Source organism: Cottoperca gobio, chromosome 16 (genome assembly GCF_900634415.1).
Source record: "Cottoperca gobio chromosome 16, fCotGob3.1, whole genome shotgun sequence".
Classification (NCBI taxonomy): domain Eukaryota; kingdom Metazoa; phylum Chordata; class Actinopteri; order Perciformes; family Bovichtidae; genus Cottoperca; species Cottoperca gobio.
The window spans coordinates 10,835,818-10,858,870 of record NC_041370.1 but is presented as its reverse complement, the minus strand read 5'-3'; the positions used below and the strand labels follow the sequence as shown (position 1 = coordinate 10,858,870).

Below are 23,053 nucleotides of genomic sequence, written 5' to 3'. Positions count from 1 at the left end.
GCGTCAGATGATCGATACAACTGTTTCCAATACATTTCTCCTGACCCACATTATAATATGACCTCAGACACTGAAGAGCTCTCACTTCACAGAATCTGTGACACTCACAAGATCATCAAGAAGAAGTAAGACAGTATTTCCTACATCTGGCCTGGGATCTGTTTTTCTGTTTGTCTTCTTCATTCTCTTCCTCTTTCATGTTTTCTTTTTTTTTGTTTGGCATTGGTACAGTTTCTCTTTTCTTTCTGTTTCATTTGATGCTTTTTGTCATTTCATCCATCACAGAAAATAAATGAATATCAAGCAGCCTAATATCCTGAAATATCTCTTATCTTGAAATTTGTTTGCGCCACCTCTGCGTTTTCTGTGTTCAGTATTGTGCACACAAACTTAGTAACACTGTCACTGTGTTTTAGGTTTCCTGTTGGTTTTCATCTCAAGAGCTTTGTGAACCAATGCTGCCCTCTGTCTGATCAAGACAAGAACATTTGTTTTGTGCAGAAGGTAAGTTAAAAAAGGAAGTGAGTCTGTACAAAATCTAGCAAGACAAATCAGAATTACAAAGTTTGGGCTGGGACGTTTTGTTTAATGGAATAATAGAAAATGAAAGTTAAGCTATTAACCAAAAATTCAGATTTTCAAATGCTCTTTTGTTCTCCATGAAATCAGCTTGAAGAAATGTCAGCGGTGTGTACATCAAAGAAGGTTGCTCCTCCAGCTGTCCGTCGCTGTTGCCGCATGTCTTCAGAAGAGCTTCCACAGTGTATCTCCAAAATTATCATGAATGCCATCACCAAAGCAACCACCACCTTACGCCAAAAGAAGAAGAAAAGGTGCCCTCTGTCCTAAACACACTTATGACCTTAGGCTGCTGACCCTACTGGCGCTGGGCAGGGAAACGGCAAGCCAGCAGCAGAGGTGATCCTCCGATCGCTGAACAGGAACAATTCTGTCTAGATGTCTCAACAAAATGTGGACCTAATTCTAGCTTAATTTACTGCCAGTGTTATTTGCACTTTTCATCTTAAATCACATGAGAAGCATTGCTATCACAAGAATACATTTATAAAGAAACATGCAATATTGTTGAATGCTTAGTTTGTAGAACAGACTATTGTCTGTGTCACTGTACCACTACTTATAGGCTGCTCTTTACATATTTGATTATAAAGGCATTTTATTGATTCATTTGGACATTTTTACAACAAGTTTTAATAAAAACGTTTTTAAATGAACCTTCTGTGTGGTTTATTGTCTCCTTGCATGCAAGGCCCATTGTGTTAGTTTAGAAGTGAGATAGAAATATTGCACAATTAAAATTGCTGTACACTTTTAATACAGTGTGTGGATCATTTTTCTTACCTTAGTTTGGTTTTTGTATCCAGCACCTGTAAAGTTTTTTGGATGTGCATACTCTATAACCTGTTTATGTTGTTGGCTTAACCATGGTGTTCCTGGTACAATGAGTTGACATGTTATAAAACCTCAAGATGATACGGATTGTTTGGCAACCGGATGTTAATTTGTTGAACACAAATAAGTAGTAAGGTAAATAAAATGAAATAAAAGGGCCTCTTTGAGGTGGATAATAAAAGATGTTGTCGTTTATCAGAGGTCAAAATATCACTTGAACAGATTTCAATTCAGACTTTAATGTTCTATAACGAGCCATGATTTATCTTATGTTATGTTATATTTATATTTACAATTAAATATTCATTCATACTATCTATTTTAATATTGTGTTCTTCTTAACTTTGTGACATGATTTTAAATCATGTTAAATCCTATTTTTAGTATTTCCTTTTAATGTGGGGACACTAGATGAAAAAAAGCAGTCAAGTCAAACCTTGCTATTTGCCAGTTTCAAGTGCTGATTAATGTTAATTAAACTCCTATAAAACTAGTTAAGTTATTTGGTTCAATGATCTTTTATCTTTTTGTCTTTTCATGGGATTTTATATAGTCATTAATAACATACACATCGCACAAATGCAATCCAACATAGGACATGCAAGAATAAAAATATAAAGATACTAACTATAAATAACATGTAAAACAAACAAGGTGTTATGCATAAAACTGAAACATGACAGGAAACACATTGGAAATCATAGTCCAGCTCCTTATGTTAGATTATTTAAAAAATAATTAAAACATATCACATTAATCATATTTAGGTAAACTTAAAACTATGCCTGATAACCCTATAATATTCTGATTTCTGTGAATCAAATAGTCTTGGGATCTAGTGCAGTGTGAATTTGATCTATTACTGTACACAACATGTAAGATACCCAGGTAGTTTGCTAAGAAGTGCTTTGTAAATAAATAAATCACATTGTGAATAATGTATCCAAAGCTATTGAAAAAAACCTGTTTTGTGTTATTTTACACTTTTACACTTGATGTACATGCTTGTGTTATGAAGTAGTCTATTACAGTAAAACTGAAACTGAAACTGTTCCACTTCAGTCCGCTGGGGGCGCTGTGGCGCTGCTGCCACCCGAGCATCAGAGCTCAACTGTCGATGCTGTCTGTGATGAGAACAGTCAAATCGTAATGGCGACTGCTGGAACAGCAGACTCGGGATCAACAGCCCCGACAGGTATCTAGTTGATAAATCTTTATCTTTTGTCGTCTTAAAACCAACATACAAAAATAACTGTGTAACATTTTATAGCGGGGATAATGGTGTGACTCGGTGACTCTGGCTTTATTTTCCCGGTTAGCCAGTTAGCTAGTTAGCATCGAGGCTTTCAACCTAACAAATAAACCAAGCAATGGCTAGCTTGTTTAGCTGCCTTGTTGATAAACCTTAGTTGGTGTTGTTGGTAATAATTACACGTAGCTTTAGTTAGCAAGCCACCAGTATTCATATCGAAGTATCTATTGGGATTCTTAACAAGTAAAGAAATAATTCCCAGGACCACGTTGGCTCGAGTGGTGTGTTTTGTTATCAAGCCGGCAATTTTCGTTAACGGTGTTTGTATACTAATGAGTAAGCTGGACGCAGGAGGACGAATATGTGGTTTAATAAATATCGTTATATTGCGTAGTAAATGTATGGGAAGCTGGCTGTTGTTTTAAAGGAGTCTGTCCATCTGTGGGAAACTACCCTGTTATGCCCTAGCCCACCTCGCCTGTTACACCCCTCCTTTTACTCTGTCTGTCCAGGTCTGTGGTAAAAAGCAAATCCATTTTCCATTTGGTAACTTCAACACTAGCCCCTGTCAGTTAGCATTAGTGTACGCAGTTTCACAGTCCACGTGATGTGTTATCGAAACAAATATTGATTCCTATATTCTTTTCACAGGCTTATCATGCTTATTTAGTTAATGGAGATGCTTAATTAATTCTGTTGTCACTCTTCAGCTGATAAGAGGTTTGTCTATGATCTCTAATTTCAGATCTTTGTATAGTGCATCGCTCATAAATAGGTCTTTCTCAGTTTTCAGTGCACACACAGATACTGATGGGTCCTATTTTCTAGACTTGACAGATGATGGGGAGGTTACATCTTGCTAATCCATTTAGTTGTTTGTCACTTATTAGCTTCCCTGTGTAGAGAGGAGTTGCTCTTTCTGTGGTAACCACCCAGTCTGAATCGGTGAATAAAAATAGGAGCTTGAAATCACTCTTGTTGCTCCCACATGGCTGAGAGCCTGATCATGTACAAATACAGGATACAGCAATCTGTCAAATACACACACACACACACACACACACACACACACACACACACGCAGACATTGGAGTCACAGTAACATAATGAGTGATATCCAGTATACTAGCCCTTATTGGCCTTGTTTCCTCATCGGGGCCACCAGTATATTTATGGAGGCTTGATGAGCAGAAGATTATGTTAGGAGAGTGTGCGTGTCCCATATTATTGCTTAGTGTACGCTGCAGGCTACATTTGAACAAGGCTGGCAGGGAGTTGTTTAGTATACAGAGAGGAACAGATGGTTTGTCTATTGTCGTAAGGCCTGTCACTGACGAGCTAAATTCATTCTTAAGTAATTGGGTTCAGTTGGGTTTGGTAATTCTTACCCTGAATCTGCTGCACAGGGTGTGTGTTGTTGTTGTTGTTATTATTAGGGCTGCAACTAACAATTGTTTTCATTATTGATTAATCTGCCAATTATTTTCTAGATTAATCATTTCATTTGGTCTGTTAAATGTCAGAAAAAGGTGAAGTGTCCATCCCAGTTTCTCAAATGTCTGGTTTTGTCAGTCCAAAACTCAAAGACATCCAGTTTAATATGGTTTAAAACAGAGAAAAGCAGGAAATCTCCATTTCTGCCATTTTTCCATGTAAAATTACTGTTAATGGATTATCAAAATAGTTGGTGATTATTTTTCTGTCAATCGACTAATTAATTACTCAAATAATTGTTGTAGCTCTACTGAACCGTTTGTGTTATTATCTAGGTTAGTCTTACATTGATTCTTGAGAAAAACTGCAATGTGAATAAATGAGGATGGCGGTTGATGATGATTTTCCTTATCTAAATATTTTTCGAAGTATTTCATTAATTAATCAATGAACTATTTTGTCTAATAAGATACGAGAAAATGGTAAAACAAAAACAAACAAAAAAACATTATAGTTTTCCAAGACATCGTCTGGTTTTATCCGACTATCAGTCCCAAACCCAAAGATATTAATTCTCAAATTTAAGAAGCTGAAGCTAGAACATGTCTGGCATTTTTGCTTGAATTTTTTTTTTTTTATTAAAACAAATTATTGATTTTCTAATTAAATTGATTAATAATTTTAGCTCTACATAACACACATTTTCTCGTACACTGTACGAGACAGTGTAAACTGTCAGTAAATGTGTTGTTCAGTCTTGCTCATTTTCTAGGTTAAGCCGTTTAGGGTGACTATGTCCTACTCCACAGATATTAGGACTCAGTTCTGGAGAAGAGCATTTCAGCGAGGTACTCGCATGGGTGTGCGTGAGCAGAAACTGCATGAGTAGTGATGATGATATATAGTGTGTTGTTTTACATAATGAGAGCCGGGAATGTGGGCAGAATGATGCTCATTATTTCCCGGAGGATTGCCGTGTGTCCCTCCCTGTTAACTGAGAAGACATGCATGTCATTCAGTGAGTCTGCCTCATTATTAACACTCCCACCTTTCTTGGGTTGAAGTGTCCACTTACCGTGCATCTTCTGGATTGGGTGCTGCTGGGCGTAGATTAATTTTTACACACAGGATTGCTACTAAAGGTGTTTAATTTGCCCAACATCTTTTGTGTATATTGACCTGTGGCACTGCAGCATTCAAGTACATGTTGCCATTGGTTACAGGCTAGAGGTGCTTGCAGAGTGGGCGAGAAAGATAGTAGGTTTAGACAGCAAAAAGTAGCCTGTTACAGAAAGAGCTTGAAATTGTAGGGTTTTTTGAAAGGAGATTGTGACTATATAGAAATACATTTTCAGGGAGCTGATGAATCTGGAGCAGCCAGCTCAGGGGAGAAGTAGTTCCAGTTAACACAGAGCGGCGGTATCGAGGGCAGCAGTTAGTTACTGCGGCCACATTTAGGCCTGTGCTCATCACTGGCCTCATAGTCATCAGCCAGGGCTGGAAATAACCCTCCTAATTAACCAGCAGAGGGTTTCTTAAACAGTCACTAACAAATTATTCCCTGTTAAAAGCTGCCAACTCAAGATCTTTGAGAAGGATTTCAAGCATCAGATTTACTCTGACTGTATTAGTTGACATTTACAAGTTCCATTAAAGGGATAGTTTGGATGTTTTGAAGTCTTGTTTTATGAGGTACTTTTCTATAGTCTATTTATAAACAGACCAGTTATTGTGTGAGTTTGGTCATTCAGAACTAACCCTATAAAACGTCAAAGTCACACAATAACACAAACCATCTAACTGATGGAGGCAGCGGTAGAGCAGCCACCCCCGTGTTCTGCGAGGTAAAATTACTGTTTTTGTCAAAGGAGTCTGGTGGCTTTAAAGAGAACATAGACAACAGCCTCAGTTCCCCGTCAGAAAGGGCTGTCTGACGGCAAGGCAAAGTGGTTCATATATGCTATATATAGCGTTAAATTAAACTGATATTGATTTCTTTTAGGTAGCTAAAATACGTTTTCCTGCTGCCCGAGTCCAGAGCTGTACATTGCTTTGCTTCTGTAACGATACTCCTGCATGTTTCCTCCAAACCGGGGGCATGCCGACCGCCATCTACTGAATGTAATACACTGACTATTGTTAAGTACCTCATACAACCACACTCCAAACTATCCCTTACCCCTAAGTTGAGAACTAACTGCTCCTTAAGGCTTTAGTGCTTTTCCTTTTAATGTTCTCAAGTATCGGTGTCTTTCTCACATTGTAAATCTCAATTTAACTTGTTTTTCTGTCTTTAGGGACCAGTGGCATCCGAAAAATGGCCCCTTCAGAGGTAAGGATGTCAGAAATTGTCTTACTAATTTGACAAAATACCTCTGTATTATGTAGAGACCCAAGTAAAGTAAATGTTGATCCAGTCAACCATGGGGAGGGAAGAAAAAACAGTTTAAAGAGGTCAAGTGTCATCATCAGCTTTCAAAATAAGAGACTCTCCTATGTTTGTTACACAGGTGATAACATGGCTGATTAATATATTCCTAATAAAAACATGTTGTCAGCAGCAGTTTCTTGTGTTGTTGGAGAGTTTGTACACTGCCAAACAGTGTTGTTAATAAAAAATAATGCAATAAAAAATATAAAGGATAATATAAATATATTTGTTGTTCTATTAACAAAGAAAGACAGACGCAGACAGAGATTACAAACTAACGTAAATGTATTTGGTACTTATTTAATTGCATTAATACAGCGATCAGTCACACATAGATAAAGCCAGACCAACTGACATTGTTTTCTCTTCCTTCTTCCTCCACACAAGTTGACCCTCGCTGAAAGTTCAGCGTATGTCAGGATAAGATTGTCATGTGAAGATGTTTACTGAATGTGGCCTAAAGCGTACATACAGTTTGCTCGTTGTCACACACTCACCAGACCGTATTCAAACGTTTTACCTCTGCCCCTCTCCTCAGCTGCCTGGCTCTTCAGGCACAACTCAGAGTATGAAGAAGACCATCGGACACCGGGGGGTTGAGACGACCACTGGAGAGACCACCTATAAAAAGGTTAGAACAGGGTGGGGGTCGGTGACTCCAGTGACGCAACACTGAGCAGCAGAGGTGAAAAGTGTAAAAGGTCTTTGGTGCTTATATTCTAAAATTAGTTTGGGAATTCCCCTCACTAGATGTCCCAAGAATAGTGAGTGAAACAGCAGAAATCAAAGAAGTAAAATATTGTTTGTTCCAGTGCTTACTATCTTTTCCTCTCTGACCCCTCTAGACGACGTCATCCGCCCTAAAAGGTGCCATCCAGTTGGGTATCACTCACACAGTTGGCAGCCTAAGCCAAAAGGCGGAGAGGGATGTTCTGATGCAGGACTTCGTGGTGGTTGAAAGCATCTTCTTCCCCAGGTTGATACCAGAAGTTGTAGTTGAATAAACAGTGTGAATAGTGGTGTACCGGTATTGACAACAACCTTGATAATTAATGAATGAAATATTGATATCATGTTAATATTACACATAGGATAGTATCGTGTAAATAATCCACAATTGTCAATGTCATTGTTACAGACTGTATACAGTATTTTGAGTGTAGTTCATTTGCTTTAAAAAAAAAAAGAGACAAAATGTACAATAATCAAAGTATTAGCATTATTATTGCTTTTATTTTTATTTTTTTCAAATGTTCTATTGATATCGCAATAATGTTGTTATTGTGAATTATTTTGGCCACAATAATATGTTGTGAAAATCTCATATAATAATGACCTTTGACTCTCTCTCTCTCTCTCTCTCTCTCTCTCTCTCTCTCTCTCCTCTCTCTCTCCCGCGCTCCTCTCTCCTCTCTCCCTCTCTCTCTCTCTCTCTCTCTCTCTCTCTCTCTCTCTCTCTCTCTCCTCTCTCTCTCTCTCTCTCTCTCTCTCTCTCTCCCTCTCCCTCTCCCTCTCTCTCTCTCTCTCTCTCATATGTTTTCAGTGAAGGCAGTAACCTGACTCCTGCTCATCACTACAGTGACTTTCGCTTTAAGACCTACGCTCCAATTGCCTTTCGTTATTTCAGGGAACTCTTTGGCATTCGGCCAGATGACTACCTGGTCAGTACACCAAACACACACTGCCATGTTTACAAGAACTGCTCTTGTAGTCACTGTTCGTATCTTTCTTCTGTATAATGGTTTAATTCAGTGCTTTTAACTTTATGAAGATGAAAAGCGTCACCTAAATTGTGAGGCTCTCCTGGCAATCCCATGAACGAGGCATGAAGGGTTTTCTCATTTTCAATTTTTTGACCACGTAGCTCCTGTCGTTTTTATATTTAAAAAAGTGTTTTTTTGTCTGCATTAACTTGTGTTGGGTTTGAAAATGCCTCAGCAGCGTGGAAGGTTTAGATTAGAAATGACTTGATGTCTAACTTATCAGAAGTCCATCGTTGTTTATGTCAAGTGGCCTATAGATGGTACCATTATAAGGATGTTATGCAGTTATTGAATTGAGTTCTGGATATGCCAACATGTTCGCTCTGTTTCAATCGGACACTAATGCAGACTCCTCTTCCTCTTGAAGTATTCTCTGTGTAACGACTCACTGATCGAGCTGTCTAACCCCGGAGCCAGCGGATCCCTCTTCTATGTCTCCAGTGATGACGAGTTCATCATCAAGACTGTTCAACACAAAGAGGCAGAGTTCCTCCAGAAACTCCTGCCTGGATACTTCATGGTGAGCCTGACGAATGAATGTAACGGAAAGTGGGAGTGTCTTCAATATGAATGATTATTATTATTGCAGTAACTATAATTATCACGGGGAGGCTTAAATGAGTGGGAGCTCTAATAATTTCTTTCTAATTGAAGTGTGTCATATCTGTTTTCCATTATCCTCCTCCCTTCCAGAACATAAACCAAAACAAGCGCACCCTGCTACCCAAGTTTTACGGGCTGTATTGCGTTCAGGCAGGGGGAAAGAATATCCGTATTGTAGTGATGAACAATCTTCTGCCTCGGATCATCCCCATGCACCTCAAATACGACTTGAAGGGCTCCACCTATAAGAGACGAGCTTCTCCCAAGGAGAGAGAAAAGGCTGTTCCCATTCACAAAGACCTGGACTTTATCCAGGACTTGCCTGATGGTCTGCTGCTGGAAGCTGACAACTACAATGCCCTGTGCAAGACTATACAGAGGGACTGCTTGGTGAGTCACAGACTTGTTTATAATTGACTTGATTCGTTTTTATTCAAGCCTCTCAGCCCACATGGGAGTACAGGATGCATTTGTTACAATATACATGAGTGTATTAAAATTCCTAAACAAACTCCTATTGTACACCAGCAGAATACATTAACATTGTGCCCTCACATAAATAATACTGTATTTTCTGCCAAATACATGCATTAAATCAGACATTTTGAACATCAAGGTTTTCATTATCACTTCAAACAAATGCAGAAACACTAATGGCTTAGTGGATGTGTTTTATTCTGTGGGGGTACCAACAAATGTAATGAAAACCCAGTAAGTTTTCCAATAATCTTTGCTGTTAAACTGGCTGTTATTTACTGAGACGTCTATAATTTTCAGTTCCTCCCAAGCTCATTAGTCAGTGTTGTTAGACAGTGTGTTTTCCAGGCATCCTCAACACTCTAGTGGCGCACTTATCATTGCAGTTAACACAGGATGTCATTATGTTGTGTATAATGTTGGTTTATCCGACTTGGGAAAAACAAACAACTTATAAAACAGAGGCTGCATATTATTTATTCATCAAATGATTTCTTTCCATTAGAAGCTAGTCTGTCTTTGTGGTCACCGTTACTTTGCTTCTCCAGCCCACTTAAATTTCTGTTTCAGTCGTATAAATCGACCTCTCACCACATTTTCTCTGGTATCTCAATTATCATGACCAAATCTATCGATTTTGTTATTTCCATTGTGTGTCTACTACGTTGCAAGCTAATTGCCGTCGTCTGTTTTTCTGTTGGTGTTGCTTGTATTCATCTCACCCTAATTTTGTTGTTTAAGTAGAAGTTGTTGCTTTTGTTTCTTAGTTTTTATTTCATTTTCAACATTAGTGCCTGTATTTACTATTGTATTACTTATTATTTTATATAGTGTGAATGCTCTTTTTTCTGCCCTTTACAGCAAACATATTTAACTTTATCTTAAGAAAATATAATTAAACTTTTCAAAATCATTTAAGTAATGGTAATCAAAACACAGATGCTCATGAATGATGTGGCATCCAGTTTTAGGCAGTGACATACATAATATATAAATATTGTGGATATTTTGAGTGTCAAGATATGCTGCAGTTTTTCTACGGCTACCTTTTTAAAGCTCTCCTTCACGTCCACTTCTCTGTCACTGTCCACCAGCAACCATCAAATCAAGCAAAAGGACAAATAATAAGTGTTGTTGTGAGTCTGTGTGGTGTTGTCTATGAAACTAGGTGTCAATGTTGAGACACGAGGGCTTGCTCCTATTGATGTTCATGTCAACTCCTTTATTGTATTTCTATGTTTCGTGCAGCTCTTGCAGAGTTTCAAGATCATGGATTACAGTCTGTTGATGGGCATCCACAACATGGACCAGGCCAGTCGAGAGCGGGAGCGCAGCGGGGGCAACTCGGGTGATAGTGGGGGGTCAGAGGGAGCAGTGACCCCAGATCAGCGTCGGCCACAAGCTCAGAAAAGTCTTTACTGTACAGCCATGGAGTCCATTCAGGGAGAGGCTCGGGGGAAGGGAGCTTTGGATTCAGAAGACCAGTGAGTCTTATTGTATATTTATGTGTATTGTAATTTGTGACTGGGACATGACAATTAAATGATCTGTTGTTTCTCTCGCCTTGTACTTCCAGTATGGGCGGTATTCCATCTCGTAATACTAAAGGAGAGAGGTTGCTGATCTACATCGGCATCATTGACATTCTCCAGTCCTACAGGTTTGTTTAGAGCAGCCAAATCACTTCCTTGTATAAACATTCATTCTTAAAGGTTCTCATTTGCATTTTTAGAGCATTAATGTAAATATGGAGAAATGTCATCCTGAGCATAGAAGGAAGTCACTCTCCCTCTGTGTGTGTTGTAATACTATTCTCTGTGCTTCATTTTGGTAGCCGGGCCGGCAACGCATGCATGCATGCATGCATTTGAGTTCTGTTTGTGGCTAGCTAATGGCCATCCGCTCTGCACTGTGTTCGTATGGCGGTTACCGCTGATAACACCATCCCGATCCACGACTTGTCGCGGAGATGTAATGCCCACCCTCCGGTTCCCCCTGAAGTTAACATTGTGAGCTCTGTCAGCACTGTTGCAGTTTTTTGCACTGTTTTCGCTGTTAGCACTGTTGCTAGCTGCTAGCCGCCAGCTCTGCCATCGCCATGTGGAGGCAATTCCTATGCTCTGAATTTTGTATTGAAAACCTTTTAAGTCATGAACAAGCTTCTAACCCACATTATCCATTTATATAACTTTCAGTAAATAGTTTTATGTCTTTATTATTTAGGTTTATTAAGAAGTTGGAGCACTCCTGGAAGGCCTTGGTCCATGATGGGGTAAGAGACTACACGCGTGATGTTCAACAAAGCTAAAGAAAACATCATTAAGCCGGGAAAGTACTGTATATCATTCATGGCTGTAAATTGTAATAGCCAATGTAGAACCGGAGCGGTTCGTCGATTGACCGACAAATAAAGGGCCACAATTTTGATAATTGACAAAACCAAACTTTTAAAGTCATTGCTTTGGGCTTTAAAGATAAATCATTTTTTCAATAGTTTACTTGATTAATTAAAATAAATGGCAGATTAATCAATAATTGTTAATTTATTGATAATTCTTAATAAACAAACACAATCAAACTAAACATAGTAGGTACTACTGCTTGTCAGACAATTCTGATTGCATATAGACTTGCGTATCTCATGGCTCCGTTTCTGCTTAAATACTTTAGGACACAGTTTCAGTTCACAGACCCGGCTTCTATGCAGATCGTTTCCAGCAATTCATGTGCAACACAGTGTTCAAGAAAATTCCACGTAAGTATACATAAGTGTGTATTTGTTAATGTTAATTGCCTGGTGCATTGACGGCATAGAAATCCCATGGGGGGGGGGGGGGGGGGGGCGCGCGAAGTCTCGGTGCCGGTATTGATCATTTGCACTTTTTTCTCCTCCAACTTCTTCAGTAAAACCATCACCATCGAAGAAGAGTCGTGGTGGAGGTCCGGGAGGCCTGAGGAGGGCCCCCACCCTGGGAGCTCCCACCCCACTCTCCCACGCAACAGGACAGTCAGCCGTTGACTCCAGACTCGTCTACCACAGCCACTTTAAAAGCACAGATTCAGAGGCAGACAGTGGTGAGAACTGAGACTTGAAAGGGAATGTGAACACTCGGCTTCAAGCACCCACCGTTCTTACAAATTAAATGTCTTTTTAAAACTCACAAAGATTTCTTATTTAGCATTGGTTTTGGGTAATAAATGAAACGCACTCGAGCACACCAGTGCACATTTGAGTGCTGACACTTCTTCAGTTGTATAATATAGAATTTAAATGACAATAATCAGGAAGATATTGGTGAATGAGGCCCATTAACCAGATCTATTGTTATCATAGCTGTGCTCAGATTGGACACACTGGTGTTGAAATTTGGTTTCTTAATGATACTTGTGGTGATGTTCTCAGGCGTGCAGTCAGGCAGACCAGATCTTGTTCCGAGGACCCCTCCACTGGGAGAAAACCCTGCTGACTATGATGTCAACCTGTCCACCTCATCACTAGGCAGCACAGGACTTGCCTCCACCTCTCCTCCCCTACGGTAAAGCATCACCAAGAAAACAATGCATAACCTTTTATTCTTCCACCTCATTTTCACCCTCTGTTTTAATGTTCGTTGCTCTTACCTTTCTCCGTAGGTCTGTAGGGGTAGAAGTGCACAAATCCGCAAACACAGACCTTGACCATCACAGGTACAGACGGCCACGATGGGTCATTAAATTACAGCCTCATCTGATTGTAAAATAGATTAATCTCCTTTATTTCTCAGTTGTGTTTTGTAAATAATAGCCTTTTCTCTGTTTTAGTTTTGGGGCAGAAGGGGCTATGGATAATTCAGGCAACCTGTCTGGAAACGAAGATGTAATTTCACTCTCGGACATCGTCCCTGAGACCAACATCTGCTTTGTAAGTCTAAACGATGACATTATACATCCGTAATTGAAGATTATTTATAATTGTATTGTTGAAGCAGCCAGTAGTAGTTGTCAGTTCTTGGTATTGATATTAGTTTCATATTTAACAGTAAACAACAGACATCTGAGGATGAGGCGTTTCTGGACGAGGTGAGGCGGGCGGGAGGATAAAAGGAGTGAAAGTCACCCATCCACCACAGACCCTCCGTTGCACCTCTGTTTCCTCACCCATACAGTATATACAGGGATCGCTGGATGAAGCAGCGAGGTGCAGTGGAGATTGTAACAATGTAGAGCGAAGTGGTGGGAAGATGAAGAAGACGGTGTGCGGTAGGCTTTAGCTTTCCCAGCCATCGACATCCCAAAGCCCAGTTGTCTTTGATATACACCTGGGGAAAAAAGGCGTCTGACCCAGAATTTGCAGCTCTGGCAGCATTACGTTGTTTAAACAAAGATGTTCCTAACATGAAGGATGCTTCGATGACATAATAAACAAAATAATTAGTTGTATATTGTTAGAAGTCCATGCCCCAGTCACCAGTGGATGGTGAAGGCAGAAAAAAAAAATATCCATGAAGGGTCAGTCATCGTGTCCACCTTTCGCAGCATGATGCGTTTTGTGAGATGGCACCGACAGCATTTCAGCAGGGACACGCATACTTACGAGCACATGTAGGAGTGAGTCTTTCATGCGGAGTCTTAAGTGGTTTCACATTTCCGTGATTCACACTCAAGTGTTCCCTTTACCGCACTTCCATTTCCCCCCTCGGAAATCCTCCTGACCAGGTGCACTCTGAGCTATCAACACTTGCTGCTGTGGACTCTGCAATCATGTATGCATTTGTTTTAACTGATTGTCGATGTACAGCATTTGTCTGAATTTAGATTTTGAAACCACAGATCGATGGGTTGAACCAGACCTAAATGGTTACTTTGTTTCACTTTTTGTTATAAGTTATTCTGCTGGAAGCCACGGTGGTGCTGCAAAGGTCCGACTAGATCTTGCCACTGCTGAATGTACATTACAATGTTTTTCTTTATATAGAATGTGTCTTATTAACATGGCAGACCACATTTATACAACCCTGAAAATCTCCCCCTCTGACGTGACCATATGTGCTATAAATGAATGCAGAGAGAAGAGCTGTCAACAGCTTTGCTGTTAAATGAAGTCACGGTATTAAGCTAGTAGCAGAGTAATAATTTCAAACTACCGTCATTCGTCTGTCATGTCTGTGCCTTTTACATGTTTGTCCCCTCCCTGACGTGCTATATAACTGACATTTTTGTTACAGGTTAGTGTTGTAGTCACACAGAGAAACCTGCCTTATCACTACAGCTGAAGTCATCAAACTGCCATTTGCATGTCTGGACCAACAATCCGGGCTTAAAAGAATTTCAGATTTTAGTGCAAACACTAGTACAATCCCTTTTTGGTTATGTGTCAAGTGCTCAGTCACTGGGGTTCATCGGCTCAGCTAATACTTTTAACTCTCCCAACATCAGGCAGTGAGACTGTCTCTTATTTTCATTTCTGCTGGTTACAGAAATGACCCCCCGCCCACATCCACTCTCGGACCAATATTAATGACTATGTTTATAACTAATATTTGTATTTTTTTAATATGTAGTCTTACTCAGCTTTTACTCAGCTGCTCATAACAAAAATAGGATGCTTTGTTTTAACAAAATGTTTTGTGTTTCTGTGGTTCCGCGCACTAAACGAGCTGCAGAATTGACTGGCAGAGAGCTTATTATTACCCCGATGAGATATTTCTGATAACAGAAATTTGAATCACTACAAAGTGACTGTAGCAACTCTCAAGATCTTAGACATCTCGTTTAAGGAGTTACTGTTTATGTTTTGTAGGCACATTTGGTCTATGCAGCAGAGAGGGAGAAGGGAAAATGTGAGTTGTGAATAAAGAAGGAAGGAAAACTACTCATGTTCATCAATGCACAGTTGAAGATTTAGGACTGAGTCTTTTGTAGTATAAGCCAGTCATGTCACCAAAGAAAGGAGTGTGGTGGGGGGGGGGCAGAGAGTGTGTTCCTGCGACTGTTCAGGATCCAGACAGTTAACATGAAAATGAAATCAGACACTCAATACATGCATGGACTGATATGTTGTACATGGTAATAACACTGGGTTGACCTGTGTTTTTAAGGATCTATTCTTAACTGGACTTTATTTTTTACAAAATAATTTCACGTCTGATAAGCTGTATCTGACATAAATCTATTGTTTGTCAAAGAATCGGATTACATTGTGGCCTGAGACAAGATTTAACTCCTCATTCCTGTGAAATCCAAGTTAAATTTAGTACAACTTGCAGCTCTTACAACCCATTATCTACCACCTTTAAGTAGTTGGGATAATATACTTGAAATTAATTATTGCTGATATGTAAGATATCTATTATTTCAAACGCATCAGTTTAAAGTCCTACTTAGTTGGAGAAGTCAAACAGCCACCAAAGGAAACACTCCCAAGAAATGATTTCTGGATGATATTTTGTGACTCCTGGATTTTGATTTATGTTGTAACTTTCCTTTTATGGGTGGCCCTGTGTAATTACTGGATGCAGTTATGTCATACACCATGGCACAAGACGAACATTATCCTACGGTGCTTAAAGGGCGATGCACTCAGTTCAAACACTACAGTATATTTGAAGTAATGCAATATGAACCACAATTTCTGCTACCTTTCAGCTCTAAGAAGTATATTTATTAATATGATTGATTGCTGCAGGCTGAAATGATAAAAGTTGTATTAAGTACCTTTTTAGATGATTGTACGCATACTGACAGGATGACTGAAACTTTATAGTGTGCGATGCCTACGAAGGGGGACTATTTGACAATTTCACTTTTTATATTTCATGTTTAGATTGTGTTACGATGGATATATTCGCTCCATGATCATTCTGGGTTGTTAATCTCCCACGCTTTTTCTACATGAATGTTTCACACGGCTTACGAGCCAACGTTGCTGGTTGTCTTATAATGCTTCAATTACTATATTTCTACTGTGTATAACAATGTGTATATGTACATAGGAGTCACGGAAATGCCTTCTCATGCAATATGTGCTGCCTGTCCCTCCTGCCATGTTTCAGTTATGTGGTGGAAATGTTTTCATGTCTGATTTTAAAGGATTAAACATATTTTCTAAATCTTGGTTTTGGTCCTTTTTGTTCATGTGTGTTATGTTTTTGAATAATAGTGTATGGTTTCAACACAAACAAAAAACATCTGAAGGTATTTTAATCATCTCTAGAGAACAACACGTGTGTTTGTTTTACAGTTACTTAACATCACGCATGTCTTCCACCAAAACCTGTCCTGTGATTTCAAACTCCAGGGCTCTCCAGTTGAACACATTGCCTGGAGTGACGTACTGCTCAGCCATATAGCGTTTGATCTCAGTGCTGGGGATGACGGTGTCCCACATGTGGACTTCAGTAATCATACCAATGAATGATTGATTTATATCGTAACCCCCGCCATAGGTGTCCTGCTCTTGACCCAGGACGGAGATGGGTTGTCCAGTGAGGGCTCCAGTTTTGATGAATTTCTTGATGGTCGCCTTGCCGTCCAACCACAGCTGAGCCAACCCAGTGGCAGAGCTCCAGGTGGCACACATAGAGTGCCAGGTGTTTGGAGCAATTGCCAGTGACTTGAAGTCTGCCACCCCATCCAGAGCATGCATCCTCATGGTGTTGTCGAGTTCGGGCTTAAAGAGCACGAATGCATTGAATTTTGTGGGAGTAGCCAAAGACATGAGCACGTGGTTCCTGGAGAGATCTGTTTGGTATCTGAACAGATGTGCCAGCAGTGAGAAACTGTGGAAAACACTTCTTCAAACATTACCACAAATAAAGAAGCTTTCTGATTACACCAACAGTTACCTTAAACAGGTGGTCAAAGCGTTGAAGCTTTGTTTATGTGTCAGGAGTTTCACAAGATCAATTTTGCTCTCCCTGGGGAAGGTGAACACTTTGCCTGACATATCTGCACAGGTGGAAAAACATAAACCAAGAAATTCTTTAAGAGGGGGAGAGCGAGCAAGGATACATTAACTAAAACGTTCTGTGATTGAAACAAACAGAAGTATTAAAGCTATATATTCAAATCTTCCTCCATAAACAATTTGTGCACAAAGATTGAGATTTACATACCTCGTGGTGCTGCGCAACATGTTGCAAACATCACCATCAATAGAAAGAGTTTCTCCATCTTAAATAAAAAAAATCAATATTTCAGTATCGGTGAACATAATTAAATGTTTTGCAGTAATTGTTTGGTCATACAATCACTTCAACTCAATAATGCCTTAATTCATCAACATGTGTGAGCATCTGCAGGTTCCAAGCAAATATCTTAACGTTTTTTACAAAGGGAAGTAAATTTAGACATTAGTGTTTTTCTAATCAACCAATGAATAAATATAACTTCATTAAATTGGTTATTTGTATTGTGACAGTGAATTTAAACAAATCAACAAAACATAAAAGATCAGATACAAATAGCAAATGACCCAACTTGAAAATGAATTATAAAACTATTAGGTTTGAGATGTATAGAGTATGTTTTACCTTGTGGCCTGGTCAGCTTCTTGTCCTGGACTCCCTACTTTCAGGATGTCTGACCTGCTTTTATTTCTGACATGTTGTTTGATCAACTTTTTTCATAAAAAAGAACTTTAGACTATTTCTCAACCGTAGAATAAATAAAAGACAAGGTGGTCTGAAGGGGCGATGCGACCTTTTTTCATCAAAGGTGCGGGTAATGTGCAATCCTGTGATAACACTGTGTACACATATGTACGTGTCTTGTTAGTTTGTGTGTCCTAACTATTTGCCAGTGCCCTTTTATACGTTTACAAGTATTCTCGTTGAGCAAGCATACACTCTCTTTGAATATCTGCATTGTTGGCAGTTCTTGTCCTGTTGCATGCACAACCCAGTGATCAAATAAGTGCCCCCTTTTATCTTTACCCCTGGCCTTTTGAAAATCTGCACACCACTCGTTCAGATAGCAAGAAATTAAAGGTTAGGCATTTGAGCAGAGAGTTATCAATCATCCTAACATTGTATGAAATTCATAGGGTTTTTTCAGTTTAAATATATATAATATATATATATATATAATATATATATATATATATATATATATATATATATATATATATATATATATATATATATATATATATATATATATATATATATATATAAACACCATTACCCATAAACCCTCACGGTGACGTGGTAAACCACAGACATCAAGATGGGGCTTGAAAGTACTATGGTCTGGTAAGGAATTATAAATATGTTTAAAGTAAAATATTGAGACAGCTAACTTTTTTTCAAAATAAGCTACCATGTTATACATCAAATATGCGTGTTTTGACTTCGTTTTCCTAAAACATTTGTTCAGGTGTGTTTGTTTTGTTTACAATATGCTCAAGCTATTCCCCGAGTCACTCCATTAACTAGCTCACGTTAGCCAGCACGAGCTTCTAGCTCACAGCTAACAAACGACTTTTTAGTCACGTTATTCACATTTAACAAGTTTTATGTTTAAAAATGCAAAACGATGTAGTGTTGCTACCTTACGTTTATTGAACTCAGCTGTAAAGTCCAGAGTGTGCTTCAAATATAATACAATGGCTTTGTTTAAAGCGTTAACATCAGCTAGCCAACGAAACTACTGTCTGCTGTCAGTCACAACATGCATCTCTATGTGCTCTATTGGTGCCTTTATTTGTCCAACCAACCTACCATGTTATCCAGTTCTCACAAATAGACACTGTCTCTCAATTTTGTATGCAGTCAGATAGAGTACACAACAATGAAAACCATGTTTTGGTTAACAAAGTAAATGTTGTTTATAGGTAGCAGCAGGAGCTATTGTTGTCACTGGGGCTACAACCATATTTGTCCTTAATGTGTTTATATATTGATTGATTTTTTTTCATAATTTTCTCTATTAAAAAACTGAAAACAGTGATAAATGCGTATCAAATTTCCCCACAGCAACGTGTTCATATAGCTTCTTTTGTCCAACCAGCAGTCCAATACTCTTAAAGCAAATCCTCGCATTTAAGAAGCTGAAACCATTAAATGGTTGCCATTTCTGCTGTAACTGTAATTCTAATGAATTATTTCAGTGTCTGCCCCCTTTACATGTTATTCAGTGTTTTTATTAGAGATGCACATATTAATATTGGCCTACAACAATATTTTCCCAATCGGTGTAATGTAATATTAACGCTGCTGTTCATTTTTCTTAGTGTGGACAACAGTGAGTACATGCGCAATGGAGACTTTCTGCCCACCAGGCTGCAGGCTCAGCAGGACGCAGTTAATATTGTTTGTCACTCCAAGACACGCACCAACCCTGAAAACAATGTGGGCCTCATCACCATGGCCAAGTAAGAGGCAGTGTGTTTGAATGAGACATTTAAAATGTGTTACTGTAATATAATAACACAAGTGTTATGTCCCCGTGCAGTAACTGTGAGGTGTTGACCACACTCACTCCAGACACGGGTAGGATACTGTCAAAGCTGCATGCTGTGCAGCCTCGTGGAAACATCAGCTTCTGCACCGGCATCAGGGTGGCACATGTGAGTTTTTTACTTTCATTACACACTGAGTCTTCTCCTGCTCCTCCTGCGGGAAAACAATAAAGGAGCTAGAATTGATGTGTAAAGTGAATTTTTTGGAACATTATGGCGTATGGCGAGGTCAGTTAAAGGACTGGCAAGGATTTACACCTGTGCTTTTCTTGCTATACAAGATGTCTCTGTTGAAAATATCTATTGTCATATTTGTCACTTAAATGTATTTCGTCAGTTCATATGTTTTTTTGTCATTTTCTATGTTTCTCTCTGTAGTTGGCGCTGAAACACAGACAGGGAAAAAACCACAAGATGCGCATTATTGCATTTGTTGGCAGCCCAGTGGAGGACAATGAAAAAGAAGTGAGCTACGTTCTGACATAAGTCAATTTGTTTTTGCATGTTGCAAGATTTTCTTTGGATTGGATGGGAACATGCACTGATGTAAAAAGAGCTGTTCTGTTATCCAGTCTAGTTAGTAATGCTTTTTTATTACAGGCCCCAAATACATTATGTATGCATGTGTGTGTTTGTGTTACTGAAGTATTTTTATTTTCTTATAGCTGGTCAAAATGGCAAAGCGTCTAAAGAAGGAAAAGGTCAATGTGGATATCATTAACTTTGGAGAGGAGGTATTTACCATCAATGCTCCACACACACTCAACATTTTGAATATATAATGTGCTATAGTGTATATTATTGCTCTCTAAGCTTTTGTCTAGTCCACGTGCTAACCTCCTTCTTCTTTCTCACCCGTGCAGGAGATGAACACAGAGAAGCTGACGGCCTTCATCAACACATTGAATGGTAAAGAGGGAGCCGGCTCTCACCTGGTCACAGTGCCTCCAGGCCCCAGTCTGGCTGATGCCCTGCTGTCCTCACCCATCCTGGCTGGAGAGGGAGGTGCAGTGTTGGGCCTGGGTGCAGGTGACTTTGAGTTTGGAGTGGATCCCAGTGCAGACCCAGAGCTGGCCTTGGTAAGAGAGCAGGGGAAATACGCTACAATAGGTCACTGTAGTTTTTATCGTTTGTATAGTTCATTGTAAACACAACTTTTCTTGCCTTTCTCTCCTCCTTTATAAGCCTCTGGATTATTCATCCATATTGCTGTTTTCTTTACAACTACGTTCTATACCACATTTTTTATTCAATCTTCATTGTATATTTGTGTGGCGTAATGCAACTTGCCATTTCATTAGAGTGTTTCTTCCTCTCTTATCTCTAGGCTCTGAGGGTGTCTATGGAGGAGCAGAGACAACGACAGGAGGATGAAGCTCGCAGAGCTGCTGTCACATCAGCTGCTGAAGCTGGGATTCCCTCTCCTGCTGCAGATGGTGAGAAACATGTCCCAAATACTTGATTTGCTATCATAGATGCCAATTTCTGAGCATCTTCCTCCAGTGGAGGGTTCATAGCGCCCAACGTGAGTGTGTTCACACAGTGTTTTTCTCTCTCTCTCTCTCTATTGCAGAGTCTGAGGATGCCCTGTTGAAGATGTCTGTTCCCCAAACAGAATCCTCCACACCTGCTCTCCCAGACTTCAGCCGCATGACAGAGGATGAACAGATCGCCTACGCGCTGCAGATGTCCATGCAGGGAGAAGGAGCAGGTTAAACATTATTATTTTGAATTTTCTGAATTTCCCTGGCCAGGAGAATTGATAACCTCTAATACAAGCTGAGATTCAGTATGAATCACATCAACAATATAAATGAATGTTCAAGGTAGAGGAAGCCTTTTTGTGGTTGATGGGTGTCCCGTGTCTCTTTTACTTGTATTATATGTATTCTTTTTAAATCTAAAATACGCCATGGACAAAAGCCTTTTTATTACTGTAGTTATGATTGATTGTAGAAGTGCGTGTACGGTATATATAACTGCACATTTGGATAATAATTATCTTAATATGCTGACATTAGCTGACCTACTTGTGATCAATGACTAAAGTTGGCAAGAGCTTTTTGTTCTGGTCTTAGGTCCATATTTACAGAGTATGATACAACGTGTGTACTGAATGCCGTTGCTCTTGTTACACAATGCAATAATTGGGTATTAGATACAGGTCAAAGGGTCCAAATGGGTTTTTGCACAGCAGTTGATAATTTATTCCAGGCTGAAAATGACCACAACATTTCTGTTTAATTTATCTTGCAGAGTTTGGTGCTGAGGACATGGACACAGGAGCTGACATTGACTCCAGTAAGCCTAAGGTAAGCACAAGCCTTTATTAGTTCTCATTTGTCTTTATCACCAGTTTTAAATAGTTCATGGTAAAGAATGCCAAATGTAATGTTTGTGTGCGCAGGATGAAGAGGACTACGATGTTATGCAGGATCCAGAGTTTCTTCAGAGCGTCCTGGAAAACCTTCCTGGAGTAGACCCTAACAACGAGGCCATTCGTAGCGCCATGGGCTCTCTGGCATCCCAGAGCGGCTCTAAAACAGACACCAAGAAGGATGAGGAAAAAAAGAAATGAACACCCAAAGAGAGGAACTTTAATATATGATAAATAAAAAAAGAGAATTGCGCGGCATGTGTCATTCACAGTAACGTTATTACTCTCCTCAATACAGGAACCATTTTGTTCATCTTGTGTTTATGAAGCTTTGTTAACTGTAATCAATGTTTGCCTTTTTGTTTTCATCATTAGGTTAAAGGCTTATTCTGATTGAATTTTTTGTGTCAAGCAGTTATGCTTACTTTTGAATATTTTGTAATATAACTACTCAGTGACATGAGCAGATTTCCTCAATAAATGTACACAATACAAGGGGGTACTTCATCTGATGCTTGAAATGTATTTACAGTTATAACAGTCTCAACATTTAATGTTCACACACCTACTTCTTCAAAATATCAATGAATGTTGGAATAAAAATGTTAAAACGTCACTAGTATTAAGCAGCTAGCAACATGTTAAGTGGCAAGATGAAAATAATTATGAGAATGAGGAATAAGCATCATTGTATAACTTCATGTAATTTAAAACCAGCAGGTCAACACGGTATGACTAATGTGAAAATGTGTTTTTATGTAGATACTTTTCTGGCAAAATACTCAGATTAAGAATAATAATCTGCATTTGTGTTACTCTATACAAAACCAAACCAAACCAAAAGTCATATTTTATGAGAACAGAG

General features: G+C 39.1%; 4 protein-coding genes across 4 annotated transcripts in view; 3 read left to right on the top strand and 1 right to left on the bottom strand.

Annotated features, from left to right (window-relative positions):
* The window catches only part of ecm1b (extracellular matrix protein 1b), a 5,345-nt gene extending 4,110 nt beyond the window's left edge, over positions 1-1,235 (top strand). The window contains exons 7-9 of the mRNA XM_029451375.1: positions 1-125; positions 417-504; positions 670-1,235. The exon at positions 1-125 is cut by the window's left edge and continues 75 nt beyond it. Of these exons, the coding sequence (XP_029307235.1) occupies positions 1-125; positions 417-504; positions 670-849 (393 nt within the window). The 3' untranslated portion in view covers positions 850-1,235. The remainder of the gene's footprint in view (positions 126-416; positions 505-669) is intronic.
* A 1,265-nt stretch (positions 1,236-2,500) lies between these two features.
* Positions 2,501-13,744, top strand: pip5k1ab (phosphatidylinositol-4-phosphate 5-kinase, type I, alpha, b). The gene is made up of 16 exons (XM_029451494.1): positions 2,501-2,608; positions 6,397-6,431; positions 7,069-7,161; positions 7,376-7,506; positions 8,074-8,191; positions 8,661-8,813; positions 8,987-9,286; positions 10,622-10,857; positions 10,950-11,033; positions 11,597-11,645; positions 12,044-12,128; positions 12,278-12,448; positions 12,777-12,909; positions 13,007-13,060; positions 13,175-13,274; positions 13,393-13,744. The coding sequence occupies exons 1-16, from the start codon at positions 2,563-2,565 to the stop codon at positions 13,393-13,395; spliced, it is 1,791 nt and encodes a 596-aa protein (XP_029307354.1). The 5' UTR covers positions 2,501-2,562; the 3' UTR covers positions 13,396-13,744.
* A 2,848-nt stretch (positions 13,745-16,592) lies between these two features.
* On the bottom strand, positions 16,593-17,973 carry LOC115021026 (C-reactive protein-like). Its single transcript, XM_029451142.1, has 4 exons — positions 17,884-17,973; positions 17,467-17,524; positions 17,197-17,299; positions 16,593-17,103 (listed from the first exon to the last, which is right to left on the bottom strand). Exons 2-4 carry the CDS (start codon positions 17,522-17,524, stop codon positions 16,593-16,595), a joined length of 672 nt encoding a protein of 223 aa, XP_029307002.1. The 5' UTR covers positions 17,884-17,973.
* Positions 17,974-18,536: 563 nt separating this feature from the next.
* LOC115021282 (26S proteasome non-ATPase regulatory subunit 4-like) lies at positions 18,537-22,695 on the top strand. Its single transcript, XM_029451604.1, has 10 exons — positions 18,537-18,603; positions 19,584-19,724; positions 19,805-19,919; positions 20,190-20,276; positions 20,477-20,545; positions 20,675-20,890; positions 21,139-21,247; positions 21,385-21,522; positions 22,068-22,123; positions 22,219-22,695. Exons 1-10 carry the CDS (start codon positions 18,578-18,580, stop codon positions 22,387-22,389), a joined length of 1,128 nt encoding a protein of 375 aa, XP_029307464.1. The 5' UTR covers positions 18,537-18,577; the 3' UTR covers positions 22,390-22,695.
* The last annotated feature ends 358 nt before the right edge of the window (positions 22,696-23,053 follow it).

Bases quoted from the DNA above. Each gene is read 5' to 3' on its own strand.
- pip5k1ab (XM_029451494.1), top strand. From the start codon at position 2,563: ATGGCGACTGCTGGAACAGCAGACTCGGGATCAACAGCCCCGACAG. The intron at 10,858-10,949 runs GTGAGTCTTATT...TTGTACTTCCAG, and splicing joins GCTTTGGATTCAGAAGACCA to TATGGGCGGTATTCCATCTC. The intron at 13,061-13,174 runs GTACAGACGGCC...TCTCTGTTTTAG, and splicing joins ACAGACCTTGACCATCACAG to TTTTGGGGCAGAAGGGGCTA.
- LOC115021026 (XM_029451142.1), bottom strand. From the start codon at position 17,524: ATGGAGAAACTCTTTCTATTGATGGTGATGTTTGCAACATGTTGCGCA. The intron at 17,300-17,466 runs GTATGTAAATCT...CCACCTGTGCAG, and splicing joins ATGTTGCGCAGCACCACGAG to ATATGTCAGGCAAAGTGTTC. The intron at 17,104-17,196 runs GTAACTGTTGGT...ACATCTGTTCAG, and splicing joins GCTTTGACCACCTGTTTAAG to ATACCAAACAGATCTCTCCA.
- LOC115021282 (XM_029451604.1), top strand. From the start codon at position 18,578: ATGGGGCTTGAAAGTACTATGGTCTG. The intron at 20,277-20,476 runs GTGAGCTACGTT...ATTTTCTTATAG, and splicing joins TGGAGGACAATGAAAAAGAA to CTGGTCAAAATGGCAAAGCG. The intron at 21,248-21,384 runs GTGAGAAACATG...TCTCTATTGCAG, and splicing joins TCCCTCTCCTGCTGCAGATG to AGTCTGAGGATGCCCTGTTG.